At 48.0% G+C, this 12,423-nt stretch overlaps 1 protein-coding gene across 1 annotated transcript; it reads right to left on the reverse strand.

Moving 5' to 3' along the window:
- Positions 1 to 3,473: 3,473 nt before the first annotated feature.
- Positions 3,474 to 11,646, reverse strand: LOC311111401 (macrophage-expressed gene 1 protein-like; the record flags this gene model as incomplete). The annotated part of the gene is given in 3 exon segments (XM_084154114.1): positions 3,474 to 5,090; positions 11,217 to 11,474; positions 11,476 to 11,646. Coding segments are annotated over 3 exon segments (2,046 nt in total).
- Between the last annotated feature and the right edge of the window lie 777 nt (positions 11,647 to 12,423).

Here is a 12,423-nt window from a genome sequence, read left to right on the forward strand (position 1 = left end):
AAAGTGGTCTAATCAGGGATCAAAGTACAAAAGTTATTATAAAGACATAGGGCATAGTAGTAGATTTAAGTCTCCTTCTCAACCAAATATAAACAAGTGAAAGAATGGGACTAAATCAAATTAAACTTTATTTAAAGTGCATTTAAAGTTTGATTTGATTTAGTCCTATTCTTTAACTTAGATGTTCGGTTGAGACAGGAATCCAACATATCAATAATTAATTTGTAGACAAACTGAAATTAAAGCCCGATTTAGTTAGCCTGGTTACCATTATTTTTAGCTAACATTCCACTCCTTGCCACTCCTGTCATTTGCCAACGAGACTGGCCTTTCTTCAATCTTCAAATATGAACATTAATGAGCTTGAGGAGAACAGAGGATTTTATCTTGATTCGATAACCCTTATAGCTTTCCTCCAATCACTAAGGTTATGCCAATATTGGAATTATTTTCTTTCTCCACAGAGAGATGGGTTAGCTGACAATGTCACCAAAATGATGCGCATGGTTCAATGGGGCAGAAGTCTGTGCGTTGTTGTGATTCTGGATGGCCAGTTAGCTAGCAACAATGACAAGAAACTGCCATGTGGGGAATCATAAGTGGCTTGTTTCAGCTAGTTTTATTTTGTTCCTGAGCATCCGTTTTGTTGCTAAACAACCCACCCATCTATGTGGAATAGGGTGTGATTTGAGGTGGCTCTGGTTCAAATGTGATGCACCATACAAGGAATAGGGCATCATTTCAGATGGCCCTATTTACATTCAGTCATACCAGAGTGACTTACAGTTATTAATTGCAAGAAGGTCAAGTACAACAGTAGGGTGTTAGCTTTTTTCTTTTGGAGCCCATTATAGGGTGTAGGGTGCCATTGAGAGTCATGCCTTGTTTGTCATGAATAAAGTATTCAATGATGTGATGGAATGGGAATTAAATATAATGCTGATTAACTGACTCAGTGAGATGTTGTGACAGGTTTTGTACCCCGGTACACAACGTGAGGCAGCGGTACAGTGATAAATGATATCCCTCTGTGATGACCTGTTCCCGTCAGGTGAGTTCCCTGAGATCGGCCTGAGAAAACGGCAGCTATTGTAGTGACTTTCCTCTGTGTGTGAGTGTGAGTGTGTGTGTGTGCTTGCCTGTGTGTTTGTATCGTATTTTCATGTCAATGAAGCCTATTCAGAAATCTATAACTACATCATTATATTGTATCCGGTCATTAATTTGATCCATCCATATTCATAAATATTAACATCTGGTTTAACAGCTGCAAACACTACTGTCTGGTTGCTTTGTTTGGATGATTATATTAAGCTTAGATCCTCTAATGCTACTTGATGCCTCTGCTTAGCTCTAAGTACATTTCTGAAAACTACTAGTATGTTAGACTTATGATACAGACTAAGGAATATTGGGATGTTAGCTCCACGTAGAAGTTACTTTTTTCTAAAATGTTGCCCTTATGCACAGATCTAGGATCAGTTTACCTAATTCCCACAATCGTAACTTTAACCATTTGGGGGGGACACAAAACTGACGCTTGTGGGGCTCTACGACCCCCACAAGTGTCACGGGACTCGTCTGAAGTCGGTACCGCTGATCTGGCAACTTCTGTCTGTAGCGACCGTGGTTTGGGCTACACACTTACATGGCCCCTCTATTGAAAGCTGAGGCTCTCACGAACACGTACATGTTTTGCTCTAGAATGCTCACAGGCCTCACAAGACTCGTCTTTAAAACATGTATGGTAGTACACAGTGCGTTCAGAAAGTATTTATACCCATTGACTTATTCCACATTTTGTTGTGTTACAGCCTGAATTCAAAATTGATTTAAAAAAAAATGTTTCTCACCCATCTACACACAATACCCCATAATGACAAAGTGAAAACATGTTTTTAGAAATGTTTGCTAATTTATTGAGAATGAAAAACATACATTTCAAATTTGCATAAGTATTAACAATACATGTTAGAATCACCTTTGGCAGCGATTACAGCTGTGAGTCTTTCTGGGTAAGTCTCTTAGAGCTTAGCACATCTGGCTTGTACAATATTTGCACATTATTCTTTTTAAAATTCTTGATTATTGTTGGACAGCCATTTTCAAGTCTTGCCATAGATTTGCCAGGCCGATTTAAGTCAAAACTGTAACTAGGCCACTCAGGAACATTCAATGTCATCTTGGTAAGCAACTCCAGCAGTTGAGGTTGGAGGGAGGAGCTATAGGAGGACGGGCTCATTGTAATGGCTGGAGTGGAATTAATGGAACGGTATCAAACGCATCAAACATACATACTCCATTCCATTTATTCCATTCCAGCCAATACAATGGACTCTAGTGTATGTTTGGCCTAGTGTTTAGGGTTATTATCCTGCTGAAAGGTGAATTTGGAAAGCAGACTGAACCAGGTTTTCCTCTAGGATTTTGCCTGTGCTTAGCGTTATTCCGTTTCTTTGTATCATATGTTACCTTAGTAGAACCCCCCCCCCCCCCCACCCACCCACCCACCCACCACTCACATAGGAGAAAATCAAGATAAGGATAGAAAAACTCATATTGTGGAAGATGTTTATTTTGAATGTGTTTTATTAAGCCCAAAATTACAACATTATTAAAACAGAAAACAATAATGCCTTACCAAGCTATATTACATTTCTGTAAAAATGTATAAACAGAAAGTATGAAATCATATAATCATACAAACACAGTTTCCATATTCAGACTAATAGGTCTAAAACTTGTCTCCATTATATTACACAAATGTACATGATAAGATTATCCAGCCCCCCCAAAAATCGATCAATTTGTTCACACATTCACCACCGCCATAAATTGACCCCCATTTAACATATTGTATTGTGTAACATATTGTGATATAACTTAACCCTGATGAAGGCTGCTTGCTGCTGGAAAGTTTGTGTCTTTTACTACATAATTTGCATTGGAGCAAGAGTGTATTTTTCCCTACTGTAGTTAATAACAATGAATAACTTAATTCCAGTCAGTCCCTAAGATTACACCGCTCCATTGCATTATTTCTTACCCTTCAGCGCGATGCAGGTATTCTTTTAAATTTTCCCTGATGCAAATGTAATAAATACCTGACGATACTGTTAATTCCTCACATGTTGGGACATTGTTATCAAAACTCATTAGACTAGAAGAAAATCTAACTTACATTTTTGCTTTTTGCCAATAGCAAAAAAAGCTAACTCTTTAAGCAGCAGGATTGTAGTTTGTAAAGTGTACGTTTTAAAGCAGCAGGATTGTAGATTGTAAATTGTAAATCAGCAGCGAAAGTGAGATGTTGATTCTACAGTAAAGCTATATCTCAACGCTTCATCTCATCTCAGTGCTTCATCTCAAAGCTATTTTGTTGGCCAACTCTCATGGCCACAGTGCCACAGTGCTCTGGCTTTGTGTCTCTATGTTATGCCCTATTCTCCTTGGCTTTCTGCTCCTATCTCACTCTACCCGATCTTCTCATACCCTCTTTCCCCTCCGAACCCAGCTCCCCTTCTCCTTCTCACTAGTAGCACAGCCCCAACTGTCACCAAAGCAACCAGGCAAACGACTCCAAAGTCCACACCAAAGTGCACACCGAACTTCTTCCCATCTGACATCTGGGCTGAGGCTGGATTAAGCATTCTGACCTCGGTCAGCTTGGTCAGGTTCCACCTGTTGGTCTCACCAACCCTGACCCAGACCTGATCACCGTCGGTCATCACAACCATCGTTTTATTGGCATGTATGCTGACCAGTGGACGACGAGTGAAAGGTGGCAGGTGGACAGGAAGCAGCTGCCCACCTGTGAACAGGCCAGACTGGACACAGTACAGAACCTGACAGCCATCAATAATGCCAGCTAGGTGCTGACTGAACTTGGGAGGGCAGCGAGGTTGGCCACCTGCCAGGGGGTTGTTAGACTGGCAGCTGAAGAAACCACCAAATGGCACTGAGAACTTGCTGGCAGTCTCATAGTCTTTGCTCAGGCAGATAATCAGGCCGTTGGACAGAAAGTTAATCTGAAAGTAGTTCACGGGACAGCTCTTGGTTTTGGTCAGAGGGTTCAGTAGGGATCGGCTGTAGAGGCCCCCAAAGAGATACCCTGAGTACTCTGGGGTCACCTCATTGGTGGAGCACCAGTAGCTGTCAATTCGAGCGGAGCGGACATGGAAGACGTCTACACACACGTTGTCGCAGCATGTATCGCAAAACATCCCCCAAAAACAGTTACAGTCATAGCACTCAATCTTGTTATAGTCCTGGTTTATCACCTCGCCACGCAACAGGGTGGGTGTGTAGGGTTCACGACATGAGTAAGAGCCTGTGTCGGGGTTCATCTGAGCCAGGTTCTGGCAGATTGGGTCTGCATCGTCAGTGAGCTTGGTGCACTGCTGAAACACGCCACCAAAGGTGAGGTTGGTGGCCGGACCCTCGCAGGAGTTGTCTTCCACATTGGCTTGGAAGTTGAAGTTCGGTGAGTCTGGGTTGACACAGCCGGGCCGGGTGTTGATGGTATAGTAGCGATGTATGGCTTCACTCACAAACAGTGACAGTTTGCCAACTGTTGGTTCAGGAAGATCAGGCAAGGTTAACCGGTTGAGGAAGTAGTGCAGTGGCAGGCCTGCCCGGTCAATGCCTACCAGGTTGTTCTTGGTGCTCTCCTGCCATTTCTGCAGAGTGATGCCCGGGTAAAAGGGTGCCCCACCATGGCTCTGTATAATGGAGTAGGTGATGTTGCCCTGATAACTGAGTGAGTCTGAGGTCTCTTGTGCATGCTCGCTGCCAATGTCAAACTTGAGTTTATGAAAGAAGTTTAGACCTGCCAATGCCTTGACAGAGAACTTGTCTGTCGTGGACACGTACTTGTCACTGAGATAGTCCTCTTGCACTAAGGAGGCACCTGCATCGATGCTGGTTATCACATGGGTGCCATAGTCAAGCACCATCTTCTCAGATAAATACGCTGCCTGTCGAGTCTGGTTGTTTTCTATTGCATCTGCGATCTCCTCAGCCTGGCGGACAAAGCGGCCATCCAGAGTGAAGTCAGGGTGAGCCTTTACAGTGTACAGGAAGTTGCGCACCTGGGAGGGAAAGGAGAAGAATTCATCTTTGGCTTGGTGTCATTAGTTGTTGGGGCAGCCATGCGAAGGCATGATACAACAGCGCACTGAAATAATATTCAAAAGTCTAAATAAACTACAAACTGAGTATGCCGAAACCCCAATTATTTTTAAAGGCACAAATATAGAAATTGCTCTGCAGTTATTTGGTTGCTAAAATTCTAAAACATTCGCCTAATTTCAGTTTATGTGACAAAACAAGCAATGTATAGTGTAGAGAATCATTGTACCATGTAAAACACTTAGAAATATATTTTCAACAAGCAAAAATGAAACTTAAGGAGGGGAAGCGCACATAGAACAGAAATAGCGCACATAGAACAGATCTATCACTTATCAGACTTGCTTTCAATCAGAATGGCAAATCTACAACTCACATTTATTTTTGAATTTGGGATACACACAAAGCTACATAATACAGCTTTAACACTATGTGTTTAAATATTGTATATATAAACTAAATAGGTTTAACTATATCTCTACCTAAAACATCTCTTTAATATACACAACTATTGTGGTGATCTGAGTCCACCTTGTCAATTCCCCATTTCAGTATGTTCTCCCCGGGCGCCCAATGTGGCAGCCCACCGGCATCTCTGATTCAGAGGGTGTCAGGGTTGAGTGTAGAGGTGGTGTAGAATCAGGCGCAGGACACACAGAGGTTACGAACAGCGTCTTTAGTAAAGTCCAAAATGAGCCAAACACGGCAACAGGCTACAGGCGAACTATACGCCCAACAGTAAAGTATGCTAAGGCGCACAAAGTGCAGAACTCTCTCTTAAAACACAAAATACAGAGAGAACAGAAAATGTCGAACTAGCACACAACGTGACACGGAAACAATTACACACAACACCTGACCAAACTCAAGAGAACTAAATAGGACACCTAATAAACACTAATAAGGAACAGGTGTAGCAACACAGACAAAACCAATCAAACATAGACACATAGAACGGTGACAGTACCCCCCCCCCCCTTGACGCGCGGCTCCAGCCGTGCGCCGACCCCGGCCTCGGGGACGACCAGGAAGACGCGGAGCAGGGCGCGTGGGATGACCACGATGGAACTCGGTCAGCAGAGACGGGTCTAGGATGTCCCTCCTCGGCACCCAGCACCGCTCCTCCGGGCCGTACCCCTCCCACTCCACGAGATATTGGAGACCCCCCATCCGGCGTCTCGAATCTAGGATGGACCGAACAGTGTACGCCGGAGCCCCCTCGATGTCCAACGGGGGCGGAGGAGTCTCTTCTATCTCATAGTCCTGGAGTGGACCAGCTACCACCGGCCTGAGGAGAGACACATGGAACGAGGGGTTAATATTCTTGTAATCAATGGGCAGTTGTAACCTGTAACACACCTCATTCAATCTCCTCAGGACTTTAAACGGCCCCACAAACCGCCGACCCAGCTTCCGGCAGGGCAGGCGGAGGGGCAGGTTTCTGGTCGAGAGCCAGACTCGATCTCCAGGTGCGTACACTGGCCCCTCACTGCGGTGGAGATCGGCGCTCGTCTTATGTTGACGGATGGCCCGCTGCAGGTGGACGTGTGCAGCGTTCCACGTCTCCTCCGAGCGCCGCACCCACTCATCCACCGCAGGGGCCTCGATCTGGCTCTCATGCCAAGGTGCCAGAACCGGCTGGTACCCTAACACACACTGGAAAGGGGTTAGTTTAGTGGAGGAGTGGCGGAGAGAGTTCTGTGCCATCTCTGGGATAGGATAAAGTAATCCTTCTACCCCCCCACACACACAGCGGAGTCGCTCACCACCTTCCGGAGACATTTGAAACCCCACCTCTTTAAGGAATACCTGGGATAGGATAAAGTAATCCTTCTACCCCCCCCCCCCCCCAAAAAAAAATTGTAAAGTGGTTATCCCACTGGCTATAGGGTGAATGCATCAATTTGTGAGTCGCTCTGGACTAGAGCGTCTGCTAAATGACGTAAATGTGCCCTTGAGCAAGGCACTTAACCCTAATTGCTCCTGTAAGTCGCTCTGGATAAGAGCGTCTGCTAAATGACTTAAATGTAAATGTAAATGATCTCTGCCCAGGGAACATACCTTGCCCACTCCTCCGGCCGGCCCTGGCAATACGACCTCAGAAACCTACCCACATCCTGGTTGACACGTTTGACCTGCCCATTACTCTCCGGGTGGTAACCCGAGGTAAGGCTCACCGAAACCCCCAACCGTTCCATAAACGCTCTCCAAACTCTGGAGGTAAACTGGGGGCCTCGATCAGACACTATATCCTCGGGTACCCCGTAATGCCGGAAGACGTGGGTAAATAGAGCCTCAGCGGTCTGTAGGGCAGTGGGAAGATCCGGCATGGGAAGGAGACGACAGGCCTTCGAGAACCGATCCACAACGACCAGGATGGTGGTATTCCCCTGGGAGGGGGGAAGGTCTGTAACAAAATCCACCGAGAGGTGAGACCAGGGTCGTTGTGGAACGGGCAGGGGTTGTAACTTACCCCTGGGCAAGTGTCTGGGCGCCTTACACTGGGCACACACCGCGCAGGAGGAGACATAAATCCTCACATCCCTGGCTAACGTTGGCCACCAGTACTTTGTGCTAAGGCAGTGCACTGTCCGGCCAATACCTGGATGCCCAGAGGAGGGTGACGTGTGAGCCCAATAAAGGAGTCGATCCCGGACCTCGAGCGGGACGTACGTCCGACCCACCGGACACTGTGGAGGGCTAGGGTCGGTGCGCAACGCCCGCTCGATCTCCGTATCGACCTCCCATACCACCGGTGCAACCAGACAAGACTTAGGTAGTATGGGAGTGGGCTCTACGGACCTCTCCTCCATGTCATACCGCCGAGACAGGGCATCTGCCTTCCCGTTCTGGGACCCAGGGATGTAAGTGATCTTAAACACGAACCGGGCTAGAAACATAGTCCACCGAGCCTGGCGAGGATTCAGTCTCCTAGCTGCCCGAATGTATTCCAGGTTACGGTGGTCAGTCAAAATGAGAAAAGGGTGTTGAGCCCCCTCAAGCCAATGCCTCCACACCTTTAGGGCTTGTACCACGGCTAACAACTCCCTGTCCCCTACGTCATAATTACGCTCCGCCGGACTGAGCTTCTTAGAATAAAAAGCACAGGGGCGGAGTTTAGGTGGTGTGCCGGACCGTTGTGAGAGAACGGCCCCGATACCGGCTTCAGACGCGTCCACCTCCACTTGGAATGGTAAAGCGGGATCCGGGTGCGCCAGCACCGGAGCCGAGGTAAACAGGTCCTTCAGTCTCCCAAAGGCCCTGTCCGCCTCAGCTGACCACCGCAAGCGCACCGGACCCCCCTTCAGAAGGGACGTTATGGGAGCTGCCACCTGTCCAAAACCCCGGATAAATCTCCGGTAGTAATTCGCAAAACCCAAGAACCGCTGCACCTCTTTAACCGTGGTTGGGGTTTGCCAATTACGCACGGCTGACACACGGTCAACCTCCATCTTCACCCCTGACGCAGACAACTGATAACCCAAAAAGGAGACCGACTCCTGGAAGAACAGACATTTCTCTGCCTTGACATACAGGTCATGCTCCAACAACCTCCTCAACACTCGGCGCACCAGGGCTACATGCTCGGCTCGGGTAGAACTGTACACCAGAATATCATCTATGTACACGACTACTCCCTGCCCCTGCATGTCCCGGAAAATCTCATCTACAAAGGATTGGAAGACTGATGGAGCATTCATTAACCCGTATGGCATGACGAGATACTCGTAATGACCGGAGGTAGTACCTAATGCTGTCTTCCATTCATCGCCCTCTCTAATGCGCACCAAGTTATATGCGCTACTGAGGTCCAATTTTGTGAAGAACCGTGCCCCGTGTAATGACTCCGTCATAGTCGCAATCAGAGGGAGTGGATAACTATATTTTACAGTAATCTGATTGAGACCGCGGTAATCAATACACGGGCGCAAACCTCCATCCTTCTTCTTCACAAAAAAGAAGCTTGAGGACGCGGGCGAAGTGGAGGGCCGTATGTACCCCTGTCTCAGAGACTCGGCAATGTATGTCTCCATCGCCCTCTTCTCCTCTTGTGACAAAGGATACACATGGCTCCGCGGGAGCGCAGCTCCTGCCTGGAGGTCTATCGCACAATCCCCTGTCTATGAGGCGGCAACCGCGCCGCTCTCGTCTTGCTAAACACGAGTGCTAAATCCTCATACTCGGAGGGAATGTGCAGTGCGGGCATTTGGTTTGGACTCTCCACCGAGGTCGCCCCTACGGAAACACCCAGACATAGCCCCTCACACTGGGCAGACCACCCCTTAAGAGCCTTCTCTCGCCACGAAATAGTAGGATCATGGGTAATCAACCAGGGAAGCCCCAGTACCACCGGATACGCAGGAGAGTCGATCAGATAGAGCTGAATCGTCTCCTCATGACCCCCCTGCGTCTCCATCCTAAGTGGCACTGTGACCTCCCTAATCAACCCGGATCCTAACGGACGGCTATCTAGGGCATGTACTGGGAAAGGATTATTGACCGAAAGAAGAGGGATCCCTAACTCTACACAGAATTTACGATCTACAAAATTCCCATCTGCGCCTGAATCTACTAGCGCCTTATGCTGGGAACGAGGTGCAACCTGTGGAAAACAAACAGGTATAGTTATGTGTACGACAGAAAGCTCTGGGTAAGTGGGGCGCCTACTCACCTGTTCTCTAGCGCCAGCACCTCCGAGCTCCATAGGACTCGGCTCGGAGGCGCTGGAGGGTGGAATGGGCGACCCCCACCCGGGACGCCCGCGAGTGGAAAGCAGGGTGTCCAGCCGAATGGCCATGTCAACCAATTGGTCAAACGAAAGCGTGGTATCCCTACACGCCAACTCTCGCTGGACGTCCTCCCGGAGACTGCAGCGGAAGTGATCTATGAGGGCCCGCTCATTCCACCCTGCATCTGCCGCTAGAGTCCGGAACTCCAGTGCAAACTCCTGAGCGCTCCTCATCCCCTGCCGGAGGTAGAATAGACGCTCCCCCGCCGCCTTCCCCTCTGGTAGATGGTCAAACACTGCACGGAAGCGGCGGGAGAACTCCGCATAGGTGATGGTAGCGGCGTCTATTCTCCTCCATTCGGCGTTGGCCCACTCCAACGCCTTGCCGGTGAGACAGGAGATGAGGGCGGAAACGCTCTCGTGTCCCGAGGGTGCCGGGTGTACGGTGGCGAGGTAGAGTTCCACTTGCAGCAGGAACCCTTGACACCCGGCAGCGGTGCCGTCGTACGCCCTCGGGAGCGAGAGCCGAATCCCACTGGGTTCCGGAAGTTGGACAGGCGGACTGATCGATGGTGATGGTGTGGTAGGTGGAGGCGTGGGTACCCCGCTGGTCTCCCATCGATGGAGGGTGTTCATAACTCTATCCAGAGCGTGTCCGATTTGATTGATCCTGTCCTCCTGTCCACGAAGACGCTCCTCGATAATTTCACTGGGTGCGGTAGCTCCTGCTGATTCCATGATCGGTGTGTAATTATGTCAGGGTTGAGTGTAGAGGTGGTGTAGAATCAGGCGCAGGACACACAGAGGTTACGAACAGCGTCTTTAGTAAAGTCCAAAATGAGCCAAACACGGCAACAGGCTACAGGCGAACTATACGCCCAACAGTAAAGTATGCTAAGGCGCACAAAGTGCGGAACTCTCTCTTAAAACACAAAATACAGAGAGAACAGAAAATGTCGAACTATTACACAACGTGACACGGAAACAATTACACACAACACCTGACCAAACTCAAGAGAACTAAATAGGACACCTAATAAACACTAATAAGGAATAGGTGTAGCAACACAGACAAAACCAATCAAACATAGAAACATAGAACGGTGGCAGCTAGTACTCCGGAGACGACGACCGCCAAAGCCTGCCCGAACAAGGAGAAGGAGCAGTCTCGGCCGAAACCGTGACAGAGGGGTTGGGTTTAAAGCGGAAGTCAAGTTTCGGTTGGACCTTGTGTACGATTGACGATGAAAATACATTTTCCGACAGCAGTAATTCAACAATTGATACTGTATTTCTACACATGCTTGAATGTGATGCAAATGTTAAGTCTGACTCTCAATCTTAAGGAGCAACTCACCTGCACACGAGTAGTGACAGACCTGTCTTGGACCTGGTGGCTCTTCACCCGCTGGTTCTCAGTGGAGAACTTAGCATTGAGCACTGGGAGGAAGGACACGTCCACATTGATGGATTGAGACGTGGAACTGTGCTGCCTCAGCCAAGTACTGATGATCTCTGAACTAGTCTCAACACCAGTGAGCTTCTGGGGGATGACAAACACCTCGTCTGGGATGAGGTAGACTCCGTCCTCCGTGGTCTGGCACTGGGAGTAGCTTCAGTAAGTTCATGACTCGTCCCATGTCCATGTTCCTCAGGTTGTCCAATCCCCCACCTGGGAGCACCTCTAGGGCTAGAGCGGACAGGTTGGTGCGGCACTTGCGAAGTCCATTGTCAGGAGGGCTGAGTGGGTGAGAGACACACTGGTGGAGCAGAGAGAGAACTAGCATGTACAGTGGGGAAAAAAAGTATTTAGCCAGCCACCAATTGTGCAAGTTCTCCCACTTAAAAAGATGAGAGAGGCCTGTAATTTTCATCATAGGTACACGTCAACTATGACAGACAAATTGAGGAAAAAAAATCCAGAAAATCACATTGTAGGATTTTTAATGAATTTATTTGCAAATTATGGTGGAAAATAAGTATTTGGTCACCTACAAACAAGCAAGATGTCTGGCTCTCACAGACCTGTAACTTCTTCTTTAAGAGGCTCCTCTGTCCTCCACTCGTTACCTGTATTAATGGCACCTGTTTGAACTTGTTATCAGTATAAAAGACACCTGTCCACAACCTCAAACAGTCACACTCCAAACTCCACTATGGCCAAGACCAAAGAGCTGTCAAAGGACACCAGAAACAAAATTGTAGACCTGCACCAGGCTGGGAAGACTGAATCTGCAATAGGTAAGCAGCTTGGTTTGAAGAAATCAACTGTGGGAGCAATTATTAGGAAATGGAAGACATACAAGACCACTGATAATCTCCCTCGATCTGGGGCTCCACGCAAGATCTCACCCCGTGGGGTCAAAATGATCACAAGAACGGTGAGCAAAATACCAGAACCACACGGGGGGACCTAGTGAATGACCTGCAGAGAGCTGGGACCAAAGTAACAAAGCCTACCATCAGTAACACACTACGCCGCCAGGGACTCAAATCCTGCAGTGCCAGACGTGTCCCCCTGTTTAAGCCAGTACATGTCCAGGCCCGTCTGAAGTTTGCTAGAG

Source organism: Coregonus lavaretus (genome assembly GCF_964263955.1).
Source record: "Coregonus lavaretus genome assembly, chromosome: 37".
Taxonomy (NCBI): domain Eukaryota; kingdom Metazoa; phylum Chordata; class Actinopteri; order Salmoniformes; family Salmonidae; genus Coregonus; species Coregonus lavaretus.